At 43.2% G+C, this 15,808-nt stretch overlaps 1 protein-coding gene across 2 annotated transcripts in view; it reads left to right on the top strand.

The window, feature by feature from the left end:
- Nucleotides 1-15,808, top strand: part of LOC308478366 (schwannomin-interacting protein 1) — a 378,978-nt gene that overhangs the window by 62,192 nt on the left and 300,978 nt on the right. For both annotated transcript variants that reach the window (XM_081008004.1, XM_081008006.1), the window contains exons 2-3: nucleotides 10,821-10,885; nucleotides 13,854-13,934. In XM_081008004.1, the coding sequence (XP_080864130.1) occupies nucleotides 10,821-10,885; nucleotides 13,854-13,934 (146 nt within the window). The remainder of the gene's footprint in view (nucleotides 1-10,820; nucleotides 10,886-13,853; nucleotides 13,935-15,808) is intronic.

Genomic DNA, 15,808 nt, shown 5'->3' with positions numbered 1-15,808 from the left:
ATCTCTTTAACATCTGGTGGGAGGGCGTTCCACAGGGCTGGTGCCACCACTGAGAAGGCCCTCTGCCTGGTTCCCTGTAGCTTTTCTTCTCGCAGTGAGGGAACCGCCAGAAGGCCCTAAGTGCTGGACCTCAGTGTCCGGGCAGAAGAATGGGGGTGGAGATGCTCCTTCAGGTATACCAGGCCGAGGCATACAGTCGTACCTTGGAAGTTGAACGGAATCTGTTCTGGAAGTCTGTTCGACTTCCAAAACTTTCAGAAACCAAAGCATGATTTCTGATTAGCTGCATGAAGCTCCTGCAGCCAATCGGAAGCCACGGAAGCCCCGTCGGATGTTCAGCTTCCAAAAATAGTTCGCAAACCAGAACAGTCACTTCCGGGTTTGCGGCGTTCGGGAGCCACAACGTTCGAGAACTAAGCTGTTCGAAAACCAAGGTACTACTGTATAAGGATTTGTAGTAAAATTGCCATCTATAAAGCTCCAAGATTTTTAGTCATATTCTAGTCATATGTCCAAATCTTAGGAATGTTCCTGTGGAGTAGCTATAAGAACCTAGGAAATGCCCTGTTGGATCAGACCAAAGTCCAACCCAGACCACCATCTTGTTCTCACAATGGCCAACCAGATGCCTCTGAGAAGCCTGGAAGCAGGGCCTGAGTGCAACAGCACCCACCCCAGAGTCAAAGGATGGCAGAACGTCTGGACTACATTGTAAAACAGAACACACACCCTGTTTATAGATAGGCAGTATGCATACCTTCCAACATTTGTCCGATGAAAATAGGGACATCCTGCCCAGTGCTATTTTTCTAGAAAAAGAGGTGCTGGAAATCACCAGGAATGCTTCCCTTGATCTATTATAATGGCAGTGGCACCAGCCTGAGGGGTGCCAGAACTGAGTTCCACTGAGTACCAGCTGAAAAAGCCCTGTTCCTACCATACCTTCCAACATTTCTCCAGTGAAAATAGGGACATCCTAAAGGAAAGTGGGCAAGGTCTGTATAGTTAAAGCTATTGTTTTTCCAGTAGTGATGTATGGAAGTGAGAGCTGGACTATAAAGAAGGCTGATCGCCGAAGAATTGATGCTTTTGAATTATGGTGCTGGAGGAGACTCTTGAGAGTCCCATGGACTGCAGGAAGATCAAACCTATCCATTCTTAAGGAAATCAGCCCTGAGTGCTCCCTGGAAGGACAGATCCTGAAGCTGAGGCTCCAATACTTTGGCCACCTCATGAGAAGAGAAGACTCCCTGGAAAAGACCCTAATGTTGGGAAAGATGGAGGGCACAAGGAGAAGGGGATGACAGAGGACGAGATGGTTGGACAGTGTTCTTGAAGCTACCGGCATGAGTTTGACCAAACTGCGGGAGGCAGTGGAAGACAGGGGTGCCTGGTGTGCTCTGGTCCATGGGGTCACGAAGAGTTGAACACGACTAAATGACTAAACAACAACAAAAGGAAAGCGGGACATTCCTGGATCAAATCAGAAACTGTGACGGCTTCTGTAAATCCAGGACTGTCCCTGGAAAATAGGGACACTTGGAGGGTCTGAGTATTTATGGAAGATGGCTTTCTTAGGACCAGCACCCTGGCAGGCAAATTTTGTATGTGAAAGGGCTTTTTTAAAAACCACCCTAATTCAATAGAACATTCATAAATGTAATCCTCCATCTGTGGTCCTAAAGTGTTCCAGCCCAGAAACATATAATGTGCAATAGCCTATTGATGGTGCTCTTCTGTCTCACATGGTGGCTGTGCTCTGCCAAATGTAGAGCTTGTTGTGCTGGTGCTAAAGATGTGTTTTTGAAATGGTCACAGTACTCTTGATTATTGCCCTGTGAACAGCCCCTAATAAAATATAGTAGGGCACACGTTGAACTGCAGCATCTGCTAGAAGGGAGAATAATGAAACGAAGAGCAATAAACAGTATGAGTTAATTGCTTGGTGGCTACTGCTCCCGTAAGTGTATTCCATTTATCGGGTAGGTATTTAGAAATCTTGCTTGCAGTGCCATCACTTAACCATTTCCACTAAGCATCCACAAAGCGTAATGTTTATCCCAGTGGTGTTCTAATTAGCAGTTATATCTTTCCAGTTTGAAAGGCTCCAATTATTCCTGCCCTCCAGCTCGTGCTCTTGGCTTCATTTTCTGTGCAACATGACACCTTCCTCTATTCTGACTTTCATTGGTGTTTGATTGATGTATGTTGTTTAGAAATACAAATGCATGCATGAAAGCACCCCAATGCGCCCGGCTGTATATTCTTATCACCTCTAATGATACAACAACAACAACAACTGGCTCTGCCAGGTTGCCACCCAGAGAAAGCTTGTTCACACCTAATACAGGTGCAAGCTGTCTCTACAAGTGCTTGTGTGAAAGAGCGTACATTTGTTGATTTGTGCAGCTCAGCTGTTGTGTACACAGGAACACAAACTGTACACTCTGAGCATTACACGTGAACAACTCTATGAGCATAACTGCTTGACTCCGTGTAAACAGGGACACAGATTGTTATGTTAGCTGAATGATACTTTAAGCAGAGGCTTGACAACCATATGTCAGGAGTGCTCTGATGGTGTTTCCTGCTTGACAGGGGGTTGGACTCGATGGCCCTTGTGGTCTCTTCCAGCTCTATGATTCTATGATTCTATACTGCTGAAACCCCCAGAGTGGAGAGCTTTGAAAGCACCAATTCATTGAAGAGGCAAGGGATCAGCAATTGGCCCTGTCCATCCCACTCCTAGGGATGCAGGTAGTGCTGTGGGTTAAACCACAGAGCCTAGGACTTGCCGATCAGAAGGTCGGTGGTTCGAATCCCTGCAACGGGGTGAGCTCCTGTTGCTCGGTCCTAGCTCCTGCCAACCTAGCCGTTCGAAAGCACAAAGTGCAAGTAGATAAATAGGTACCGCTCCGGCAGGAAGGTAAACGGCGTTTCCATGCGCTGCTCTAGTTCCCCGGAAGCGGCTTAGTCATGCTGGCCACATGACCCGGAAGCTGTATGCCGGCTCCCTCAGCCAATAAAGCGAGATGAGTGCCGCAACCCCAGAGTCGGCCACGACTGGACCTAATGGTCAAGGGTCCCTTTACCTTTACCTTTACCCCTCTCCTAGTCCTTTTGTTTGCCCCTCCTGCAGCAGGAGTAAGGCAAAAATTGCTACTGCAGATGGGTTGGGAAAAGCACTGGGGGAGGAATGGTCGGTGCAAACTGTTTATTTTTCCATAGACAAATCAGTGCATATACATATTTGTAACCATAAATAAATAAATAATTTAAAATTGTAGAAAAATAAAAGAAAGAAAATGAAATGAAATTTATTACGGTCCCAGACCAGCTTCAAAGAAAGAAAAAGGAACAATCAATGACTTCCCTGTCAGGGAAACAATTTGATGTTGCCATAAATTAAAACTTTCTTCATTTTTGTTCTTTTATAGATTTTTGCAGGAGGTACAGGATGCAAACTTCCACCATCAATCATCAGTGTTAGTCGGCAGGCATCAAGCATTCCAAATGCTTGTGGTCTTGTGAAGAGGCTATAAACATTTTAGGAACAATTAATAATACATTTGAAGATAAAAATTTGTTTATACCCTAAAATAGGTTTATTAACTCATCTAAAAGGGGACAGTCTAAAAACAGAGGAACGCTGCTGTTCCTTATGAGAGTAGCAGCTAGTCTCAGTACTTGGTAGAGTAATTAATTTCAAAACTAAGAGAATAATATGTTAAATTGTGGTGAGGAAAACAATTTTATTTGTTTACTTACTTACTTACTTACTTACTTACATACTGCTTGATTGGAAACAGAGCCTTAAGTGGCTTACAAAAAATTAAACTTCTAGTTTACAAAAAAAAGTCAATAAAAAATAAAAATAGGTATTATTATTTTTATTAAATTAAATCAGCATTTAATTAAAATGAGCGGTTGGGTCATAATAAAATGAAACACATGCCAATTTCTACATGTCTGGACAAATGTAAAGGTAAAGGTACCCCTGACCGTTAGGTCCAGTCGCGGACGACTCTGGGGTTGCGGTGTTCATCTCGCTCTATAGGCCGTGGGAGCTGATGTTTGTCCGCAGACAGCTTCCGGGTCATGTGGCCAGCATGACTAAGCCGCTTCTGGCAAACCAGAGCAGTGCATGGAAACACCGTTTACCTTCCCGCCGGAGCGGTACCTATTTATCTACTTGCACTTTAGCGCGCTTTCAAACTGCAAGGTTGGCAGGAGCAGGTACCGAACAACGGGAGCTCACCCCGTTGTGAGGATTCGAACCACCGACCTTCCGATCAGCAAGCCCTAGGTTCAGTGGTTTAGACCACAGCGCCACCCACATCCCTACATGTCTGGCTAGACCTACTTAAATATTTTTTTTAGCAAGTGCCAAAAAGAAAACAGCAAAGGCGCCTGTCTGATGTCAATAGGCAGGGAGTTCCAGAGTGTAGGTGCTGCCATATGAAAATATCGATTTCTTACCAGTGTGGAATGGGTATCATCTGGCACCTGTAACCTGTGCCAGTTCTGCAGATTGAAGCAATTGAGTCGACGTATTTGTGTTAGGGCGATGCCTCAAGAAAACTGGTCTTAAGCTCTTTAAAGCTTTCTTGAGGAAACTAACCTGGTTCATCAGGTTAAGCAAGGGGTACGAACTACATATGTCTGAGACAGAGTGCCAATTTACAGTGGTGCCTCGCAAGACGAAAAGAATCCGTTCCGCGAGTCTCTTCGTCTTGCGGTTTTTTCGTCTTGCGAAGCAAGCCCAATAGCAGTTTAGGGGATTAGCGCTATTAGCGGCTTAGAGGATCAGCTGAGAAGCGGCTTAGTGGCTTAACGGATCAGCTGTTAAGGGGCTTAGCGGATCAGCTGATAAGCGGCTTAGTGGCTTAACGGATCAGCTGTTAAGCGGCTTAGCGGATCAGCTGATAAGCGGCTTAGTGGCTTAACGGATCAGCTGTTAAGCGGCTTAGCGGATCAGCTGATAAGCGGCTTAGTGGCTTAACGGATCAGCTGTTAAGCGGCTTAGCGGATCAGCTGATAAGCGGCTTAGTGGCTTAACGGATCAGCTGTTAAGCGGCTTAGCGGATCAGCTGATAAGCGGCTTAGTGGCTTAACGGATCAGCTGTTAAGTGGCTTAGCGGATCAGCTGATAAGCGGCTTAGCGATCAGCTGTTAAGCGGCTTAGCTTAGCGGATCAGCTGATAAGCGGTTTAGCGGCTTGGGAAAAAGGGGGGGGAGGAAAAAAAACCTGCAGGAACTCGCAAGACATTTTCGTCTTGCGAAGCAAGCCCATAGGAGATTCGTTTTGCGAAGCACCTCCAAAACGGAAAACCCTTTCGTCTAGCGGGTTTTCCGTCTTGCGAGGCATTCGTCTTGTGGGGCACCACTGTATTAGGCCTCATTGGACTGCTGGAAAAGATACAATAATTGGTAAGTCCACGTCATAAGAAGAGCTCTTCTGGGTCAGGCCAAAGGCCCATGTGGTGAAGCATCTTGTTTCCACAGTGACAAACCAGACAAGCCCGAAAGAAGGACCTGGGTTCAACTGAACCCTCCCCTAGAGGCAAAACGCATATAAAGCCATTGTCACCGACAGCCATTGATAACATTATTCTCCCAAGTGTGGGCCTTTTGGTTTAAAGAACAAAGTTTACCGACACTGTCAGCCTCTGTGAAGCAGGCAATACTTTTTGTGTTCTCTCATTAGTCCATCAGTCTCAGTGCTGAACAATCACCATGGCAACTCACCCTTAAATGAGAGGGACAATTAACCATGTAAGAGCCACAAAGCAGATGAAAGCCGGGATAAGAAGAAAGTTACATTTAGATGTGTTATTACACTTCAGGCTCTCTTGGCTGGAGTTACCAGTTTTGTACATTTGCATAGGCTAAAATGCTAACTGAAAGTTTCTCATATTATTATTATTATTTGTATATAGAAATATGATGTGTTGCTGTGTGTGTGTGTGTGTGTGTGTGTGAGAGAGAGAGAGAGAGAGAGAGAGAGATCATGGAATGCCTTCCAGAAAGGTTCACCAGGCACCAGTGTTACGTCATTTCAGGCATCTGGTGAAACATTTTTTATTTGCTCAGACATTTTAAGTATTATACGTTCTGTGGGTATTTATTTATTTTTTATCTGCTGGGTGCCCCTAATATGCTGATCAATTTTATGCATTTCTTATGTTGTCCTTTTTCTAGATTGTCCAGGAAGAATACTTTAATGAAAATTTACACTTTTTTTTGTAAACCCAGCACTTCCCACTTGAAAATTGCTGAAGGTCTGGGTGGGTCTGCTTTTGTAGGAATTGACATGCACTCTGATAGGTGCTCTGTGATTTTTCATTGTGTTTTAATTGCTTCTTTTTATCTTGTATATTGTATTGTTGTAGTACAGTTTGAATCCCGTGTAATTCACGTGGAAATACAATAACGTACAATATAAGAAAGAAAAGAAGCAATAAAAATAGAATTAAAATTAATAATAGATATTTAATGTGGACAAGCTGCAAACCACCCGAATGCAGCTTGTGGACCACTGATGGTCCACAGAACATAGTTTGGGAGTCCCTGTTAAAAATATATAGTTATTGAATGTTTGGCCCCTAACAAATTCAAAGGTTACCAGAGCATAATGGGATCAAGTTGTGAGGGTCTGATTCTGACATTGCCTAGGAAAACACATGGACATCGCCAGTTGTGTGAAAGAAATGTTGGCAGAGGTACCTAGAGGAGAGTAAAATGGCCTACTGCACTTCATTCCTTGATAGACTTTCCCAAGTAACACTTGCGTACGGCACCACAATATTATTCCTTAACAATATAAATCTACAAACTCCATAGACACAAGCAAGAAATGAGTAACACTTCCGCACTTCAAAAAGCAAGGTTGCATTTTTGGACCCCCCATTTCTTTAACTATTAATGTCCTTTCTCAACAGCGGGGTTGGGAAGAAGAGGTATCGCACTGAATTTTACAGTACATTTACATTATAACAAGTTTATAGAAGCCTCGTAATTCACCGTGTATTTCAACAGAAGTTTGGACTGCTTCCAATTTAATTTTCTGAAGTTGGAGTTTGCAGCTGGGTCACTCCCGGCATAATCTAGGAGATGTATCTCCTAAGGCTGTGAATTGGAACAACACCATCTCAGCTGTAGCCTGTCACCAGCAGCCATCATTTACGGCACTTGAGGTCTCAGGGCAAAACATCAAAATCACTTTATGTGGACACAGCAACATGGCTGGCTTCATAAATTTTGTTGCAAGGAGCAATAATCAATACTTCATGTTTAATGATGCAAAACTGAAATTAGTATAGATTTTATGTCTTCTGCTCTTCCAAATTATGCAAATTTTACTAGCCCCTTTTGTAGTTGTCCTATTACAGCTTTCCATAAAAAACAAGCCAATAATATTTAATCGAATGATTGAATGGTCCAAAATATGTTGCAGACATTTTTTAGAAAGGGTTGTTGTTTTTTTACTAAGTCTTTACCCCTAGGTTAATACAAAATGATGTCAAACACATGCACAAAATGATTTATGTAAGTCATGTAGGTTTTGTCACCCTTGGCTATATATAAAGTCAATTGTAAATTGTTTCCACATTCTAAATTACCTTATGTTGCTTTGGGATACACTGAAAACAAAATTGACCGCTGGAGTGCTTTGGAAAATGAAAAAGGTTATCTTTTAGAATCAAGTACTGTAGGCAAGTAATTTTTCAGGAAAACTTGGGGAGTTTTCTGACTTTTAACATGTCAAAAAGGAGAAACTATTTTTGAGGAAATCTGGAAATGGAAGATGAGTTTAATGACTGGGCTCCTCCAAATGGCTTTTAAATTGGTCTGCAATGGTAAGTGTTTAAAATCATCTTGCAACATTTCAGCCATTTGATGAAGTGGTTAGGGGGTGCGTCGTTCAGAAAATGAGAAGTTGGATGACTTTTTTTAACGCATCTTGACAAATCTACTTTATACCTGATATCTTGTTGAAGTATTGATCAGTGTTTCCAAGTTGATGGGAAATGAAAGTTGCATCATTAGTAAATCTGTGATGCAGTGTCCATTTTTAATTTCTGAAAATTCTGCTTCCCCACAGCAGGAACTTAAGACTGTGTTTTGTTTTTTTGTGGTAGAAGGTACATCTACCAAGTTTCAGAACTGTAACTTTGCAGTCTCATTGGGTTGGGTCTAGGCTTTGCCTCCTGCAGATGAAAAGGCTCATTCTGTCAACAGATGACTTTTGAGCCAGCGCAGACATCCTGCAGCTGGCGGAAATGGCTCACTAGGTGGGCAGAACTGCTTTGCTAGCTTCCCAGCAGATGGCTTACTGTTGCTTACTGGGAAGAAGAGGGTAGAGGCAAAGCAGTGGGAAGGTTGGCATGGTGAACACACACAAGCAGAGTCATCAAGTAAGCCACTTTTTTGGGGGGGGACTTTTTTGGACTCCCCCCCCCCCCGTGCTGCCCCCACAGTCTTCCAGATGGTTCCTTAACTTTCTGGAACAGTGTAGAAGGTGGAACTGGAGTAGGCAGGAGGGAGAGGGAAATTGGCAAAAGTTGGTAAACCTCAGTTAACCAAGGAGCAGCACAAGAGTGGATAGAATGTTGGACAGAGTAAGACGTGGGTTCAGATTCCTGGTCAAGCTCCCTCCTGGTGATCACAGCAAAGCCACTGGAAGGAGGCCAGGTGTGCAGCACCATTAGGCTAAAAATCATGAAGCTAAAACCTTTAGCCCTGTAATCCTCAAGCACGATACTTCCACCAAAGGCACACTGGAATGAAATACCTTCAGAATTTACTTTAAAATCAATTGTAACATGGCATAATATCCCCCTGGGAATGGAATTCCAAATGGGGGCCAGCACTGAGAAGGCCCTCACCCTGATACTCATTAATCTGTCATCAGCAGCAACAACAACATGTGCTGCAACCAGCCCATTGATGTTTAGTATTTTCTACAGGCGCGGGTGGCGCTGTGGTCTAAACCACAGAGCCTAGGGCTTGCCAATCAGAAGGTCAGCGGTTCGAATCCCCGCAACGGGGTGAGATCCCATTGTTCGGTCCCAGCTTCTGCCCACCTAGCAGTTTGAAAGCTTGTCAAAGTGCAAGTAGATAAATAGGTACTGCTCCGGCGGGAAGGTAAATGGCGTTTCTGTGCGCTACTCTGGTTCACCAGAAGTGGCTTAGTCATGTTGACCACATGACCCGGAAGCTGTCTGCGGACAAACGCTGGCTCCCTCGGCCTATAGAGCGAGATGAGCGTGCAACCCCAGAGTCGTCCGCAACTGGACCTAACGGTCAGAGGTACCTTTACCTTTACAGACATTAAAGGAGTAGCTCCAATATCAGGTGACCTTTGACTCAGACCTAACCTAAACTGGCCCTTTACTTGAGAATGCAGAACACAGGTATGTTTGAGCTATGGGTCTCCTTGCCAACAAATCCAAAACTTTATTTTCATTCCCAGATTTATTCTCAGGTCAGCTTTGGCACAACGTACAATGCACATTTCCTCCTTTTGTTTTTAGAATGATCTTAACCTTGTCAACTTTGAGGGTTTTTTACCTTGCAAACTGGCAAGCAATTCACCCTGAGCCTCACTTAGCTCTGATTGGCCTTTGTCTTTACATTACATTCTAAAACTAATGAGCTAGAGGAAGACGTGAAGCAATGCCTCAGCTTCTTAAATTGCCTTCAAGTCCACTTCATGTTAAATTAGTACAGGATTGATACACAGTAGAGAATGGCGAGATATATTAAGTTAGAGATGATGTGTTTGTTTTCTAGTCTTATCTGGGTTCTTTGAGCCTTTTGTGGTTTGTTTGTTTTTGCCTGAATAACTTTTTATTGTGTTAAATCTGAGTCTAGAACTTGGTAATGAAAAGCATGTCAGCAAAGGTCCCTTCACACAGAAAGATGCATTTCTCAGGGACAGGTAATTGCTTTTCATATCAAGGGCAGAGCCTATTTATATGTTTTATCCCTCTGCTTTTCTTGTTAGGCCAGGGGACTCTTGTCCTGCTATTAATAATCTTTGCCACAGACTTTGCTTGGCTTTTCTTTGCCTTCCCTTTCCTCTGCCTCATCTTTGCCTCACTGCACCACCTTTGCCCTCCCCACCCCAATTAATGGGCATCATGTAGGCGACCCTTTTCTCCAGCTGTATCTCATATTAACCGGACGGGGCAATCCACTTAACCTGAGCACAAGAGGAGCCCTGCTGGATCGTACCAAATGTCCATTGAGTCTTCACAGGGTAGCCTTCACAAAGCCAATAAGCGGGACATGGAACTAATAATATTTTCTTACTCTTCGTCCCCAGCAAGTGACATGCATGTGGGTCACCATCATGACTAACAGGCAGATAGACCTGTTGTCCATGAATTTGTCCAATCCCTTTTAGATCCACAGGTTTCCTCTCCCACCAGCAAAGGTTGCAGCTGGAACCAGCAGCCGTTGCATGAGAGGCAAGGAGGATGAGATTTCTGTCTGTATCACCATCATCATTACCTGCCATTTACCAGCAGGTCCCAGGACATGTTGCAACAAATTAAAGTTCAAACAAAGTACAGTCGTGGAAATAGGGTCGATACTAGTTGTGATGGCTATATTGTCTGCAGCATCAGAGGTGGTATAACTCTATATATCAGGTGTTGGGAATCAAATATGAAGAGATTGCTGTTGCACTCATTCTGCTTGCAGGTTTCCTAAAGGCATTCGGTTATCCTGAGAGCTGCAGTGTCTTGCTTCAAGACAAATACTGAGTAAATCAAATTAATACATTGGCATCTTTTATTTTTGTCCCACTACAGGAAGAACTCAAAAAGCTGCAACATATATTGGAGCAAATTAGTGATGGGAAATATTTGCTTGAAAAGTAAGTACTAACATATTTGGATTGCCACCACATAAAAACCTTGTGTAGATTTTAATGGAGACTTTTAGGTTTGTTCAGCTTTAATCAGATCACTCAGCTAAGTTTTGTTGTAATCCTACACCCATTTTCCTGGGAGGAAGCCCCACTGAACTCAACAAGACTTACTTCTGAATAGAGAAGCATCATGCTGTTAGTCAAATCAGTGGGATAGGAATTCATTTAGTTTTAAGCATCTTGCTTTATTTTTAATATAATTCTAAAATGAGCATCTATGTCTCCATCTATCTGCATGTTTATATATCCTTTATGTAGCATCATCTAGGTGTCGCCTTTTATAAGGTATAAGAGGACAGATCCCTCTTACAACCTATACATTAATAGAAGGGAGTCAGTGGAGGAAAGGAGGGAAAATGAAGGCAAGAATATAAGGGGCAAGAATCGGCAATTATTTCAGTTACGTATATTTAGGCACCACAGCACCCCTTGTCACCTCCCATAGTGCCCCGAGGCCTCTTGCCCTTATGGACTTTATCTTTTGCTCTCTCTTTTTAAAAAAGCTTTGGGCAGTGGCTAGGCTTTCAGGAAAATAAAGAATAGCCCTCTCTAGCTGCCCTACTTTCTTCCCTTGCTTTCATTTCAATTTTTAATTTACTTGTAGAAATTATCTCTCTTCCTTTGTTTCAAGATCTGGAAGTGGGTGGGGGATTGCGTCAAGTGTATGAAGACATCAAACAAAATATTAAAATACCATGTACATGTGGCCCAGAGGTATTCTTCTTTGGAAAGGAAAGCAAGAGGGCAGGGCAGCTGGAAGTCAATGTTTTGCTGCCCAGCTGCCTGGACTGCTTGAAAAATAAATAAAAAGAGAATATAGGGAATGCAAAAATAACAGTGCTCTTGAGTGGTAACTTTGGGGAACTAGCAGGGGCTGGAGAGTCTTTGGGGGACATCTTTAGGGGGTGCCTGTTTAGGGAGGGGGTTTGCCTGTTTCAGTTTGTTTGTTTTTTTGCCTTGGGGCCTTTTTTGAGGAAGGGGGTGGGTGGCGGGTGTTTCCTTTGAGCATCACCAGCTTTCCTTCTCAGAAATGTGTATTTTGAAGTGCTTTAGGGAGGGTAGTATCTGGGGCTCAAGCCCAACCACTACCTTGTACTTATTTTCTTGGGAAATGTGTCTACAAGCTCGCAAAGATTGGGCAGGATGGGGGCGCGCCGCAGTATGATATATGGAGTAGAGCAGGCATGGCCAAACTTGGCCCTCCAGCTGTTTAGGGACTACAATTCCCATCATCCCTGACCACTGGTCCTCTTAGCCAGGGATGATGGGAGTTGTAGTCCCAAAGCAGGATGGTGCCAAAGTATTTTGAGGAGGGACCTGAAGGAAATAATAGAAGTGATATAATGGAGGTATTGTGGGAAGCATAAGGAACAACAAAGGAGAAAGGGTGAATCCTTTTGAGGTAGCAGGAGATCTTCAGGCATCTGTGGGAACTTGGTGAGCAAAGGTCACACATAGGGAAGTATTTCAGAATGCAAGCAGACCAATAAGAGAAAGCAAAGCTATGAAGGGTTTTGAAGGCAAAGATGAAGAACTTGCATGGAATTGGGAAAAGGAGCCAGAGTAAGGATTAAAGGAGAGGTCAGAGCAAAGAGAGAAGTGATTATGATAAAGGTAAGGTAGAGGACCCCTGGACGGTTAAGTCCAGTCAAAGGTGACTATGGGGTGTGGCGCTCATCTCGCTTTTCAGGCCGAGGGAGCCAGTGTTTGTCCACAGACAGCTTTCTGGGTCATGTGGCCAGCATGACTAAACCACTTCTGGCACAACAGAACACCGTGACGGAAAGCAGAGCGCATGGAAACACTGTTTACCTTCTCGCCACAGCAATACGTATTTATCTACTTGCACTGGCATGCTTTCGAACTGCTATGTTGACAGGAGCTGGGACAGAGCAACGGGAGCTCACTCTGTTGCGGAGATTCAAACCACCAACCTTCTGACTGGCAAGCCCAAGAGGCCCAGTGGTTTAGACCACAGCGCCATCGGCGTCCCTACTGATCTAGCAAGTACTGTTGCATGAGCGATAATTGCAAGGGTTAAGGCATTGGTGGGAAACTTCTGAACCTTAGGACTCATTAGGCCCGCAAGGCAGCTTCCCACAAACCACAGTTACTTGCCCCACACCTTCATGGTGTGCTTCTAGTGCCACTCAGCTGACTTTGAAGTTTGAAAGGTGTCTATTGTTAGGATATTTCCATGGAACGGAAATATCCTAACATCCTCCCCCTTTCTGTGTAACCTGTAGTACCCGTGGTTCAACCCAATTGCAACCTCTGTACGTAAACCTTAAGTTGTTCTCTGTTAACAACCTTAGACAACAGATCAGCAGGAATTTCATTTCCTGCCATGTAGGACACCTGAATGAGTCCTTTCTCAATTCACTCTCTTGCACATTGTAGCTTAATCTGCAATATCCTAACATCTATCTCCTGATGTCATTATGGTAGCAGCTGATTGACAGGTGGGTGGTCCCTTCCATCTGTCAAAGTTGGCCCACAGAAGTGAAAGGTACAGAAATCTGGCCCACCAACCTTGGGTTTCAGGACCCAACCTTGGTTAATTTTTGTACAGTTTTACAAAGCACATCAATTGCATAAGAAGAGGTATGGTTGTTTTCAGCTTGAAGAACGTGGTGCTGGAAGAACCAGCAGCATCAGAAACATCAAGAAAGGAAGTCCAAACAAAGGTAAAGGCAAAACTAGCCCATTATGCTGCTTTTGGCAACATTTTAGGGCAGCCTGGCCTTAAGATCTCCAGCAACACTTCCCTCATCAGCCCCTGTATCTTCTCCAAAGGAGACCCATTTCAGAGTAAGCAGCTGGAGCATGTTCTCTTTTAAATGGATCTATGTACTTGGAGACTTTACAAATGTCATGGTGAAATAGATTTTAATGGATAACCTCTCTTTTACAGCCATCAGCTCGCTATGGATGTGGAGAATAATATTGAGAAATATCACATTAATTTACAGCCCTTGGAATCCAAAGTGAAAGTGTAAGTGATATAAAGTCTACGCTTTTATGTTTGCTTTAGAAATGCAGCAACATTGCCGGAGCTCTAGGGAGATGCTTTATTTGGCTGATTGCTTTTGATTTTTAAGTGTCTTCATTCTTCTTCCTTACACGTAAGGTGAGGATTAATCTAACAGGAAAAGGTAACAAGAGCATATTTGATCCCCTTAAATCATATAAACTAAAAATGACTGTAGAGTGCAAATGCAGTACAAAAGCCACAGAGGAAGTTTTGCATGGTACATTTTGTTTGCTGATTATGAATTCCGAGGGAAGATGGAAGAGAGTCAGCGTGTTACAAAGAAAGAAGATAGGTATTGATGGTGGATCCCAGGTGTTTTGTGGCTGCTGAGAGGCTGATGTTACATTATCTGAAAGCTTCTCTACGGTGGTCAGATGCAAAAGAGGCCAGTGTATATAAAAAGTTGCATACGAATGTAGAGCAGGGGCCCTGAAGTCATTTTATTTTATTTTTATTTATTAAATTTGTATACCTTCATCCGTAGATCTCAGTGTGGTTCACCACATAAAATTGCACAAAATACATAAGGAAAATAAGGGGGGGAACCCCAGCAGCCACCCCCTCCCACAACACATTTAAAAGGGCGTCAGGTGTCAAACATCCAAAGAAGAATGCTTTCTTTTTTAAAAAAAATTAATAAGTTTTTATTGTTAAAATAATTCAACATTAATACACATATATTACAAATATACAAGCATACAAACATACATTTCATACAATCCTTAAAAGTGTTCAAACATACACTCAATCCCACAAATACTTCCTTTTCCCATCACCATCCACCACCCCACTAACCTTTGTGTTAGACTTCCAATCTACTCAATTGCAATTTCTTTCCACTTCTATTACTTTCTTTCATGCACCTTTAGCCTAATCTCATACTTCTTTTTCTATTACACATTGTTATCCATCTTATTTGGTATTTCAGTATTTGAAACGGAACTTGTCTATTCTAATAGGAGTTCTGATTTTTCGATATGGTTTTGCAAGTATCTTTTAAACACCTTCCAGTCCCTATCTATCTTCTCTTTTGAGATCCTTCCAATTTCTCCCATTGTTTTGGATATATTGTAGTACTCCAATAATTTGGCAAGCCACTCTATTTTTGTCGGTACAATACCACTTTTCCAGTTTTTCGCAATCAATAGCCTTGCGGCTACTGTTGCGTATAAATATAAAGTCTTGTCTGTGTATAAATATAAGGTCTTGCTTTCATCTCATGCCTAAATGTGTATAATGAAAGCGCCACAAATGGGGAGCCATTGCAGAAAATGTCCGCTCTCGTGTTGCCACTCTCCAGACCTCTTGTAGAGGAGGCACATGAAGAAGGGCCTCAGAGAATGATTTCAGGGTCTGGGTAGGTCCTGAGCTGTTTAAGGCTTTATAGGTCAACACCAGCACTTTGAATTAGGATACAGAAGCAGCTCCCCAGGTGGGGTGGAGCCACTATGCAAATTTCTCATCAGTTGCCGCAAGCGATTGAGGTGAGGTATCAGGGAGGTCAGTGTGGTGCAAACACACCAGTGGAGCCAATCTGGCACTCTTGCCAATGTGTTTCCAGCATGTTGACCTCCCTGCCATGCCACCCTTTCCTCTCCTCTTCCTGGTAAGCAGCAGTGACCCACCTATTGGGAAGCTAGCATAGAAACCCCACCCCACCTGGGAAGGCACTTCTGTGATGATGTGTATTTATAACCAGCTTTTCAGAGAAGCCAGTTATCACCTGAATGGCAAAATGAGCAGGCACACAGATCTACATTTCTAACTGCAGCTGTATATGTAAATTAGCATATGCAATTTTGATGCAAATCTGTGTCCTCCTTTGACCTCTTTTT

Source organism: Podarcis pityusensis, assembly GCF_964106645.2.
Source record: "Podarcis pityusensis genome assembly, chromosome: 5".
Classification (NCBI taxonomy): Eukaryota; Metazoa; Chordata; class Lepidosauria; order Squamata; family Lacertidae; genus Podarcis; species Podarcis pityusensis.
Note: the sequence above shows the minus strand (reverse complement) of the source record. Positions and strands in the feature narration are given on the sequence as shown.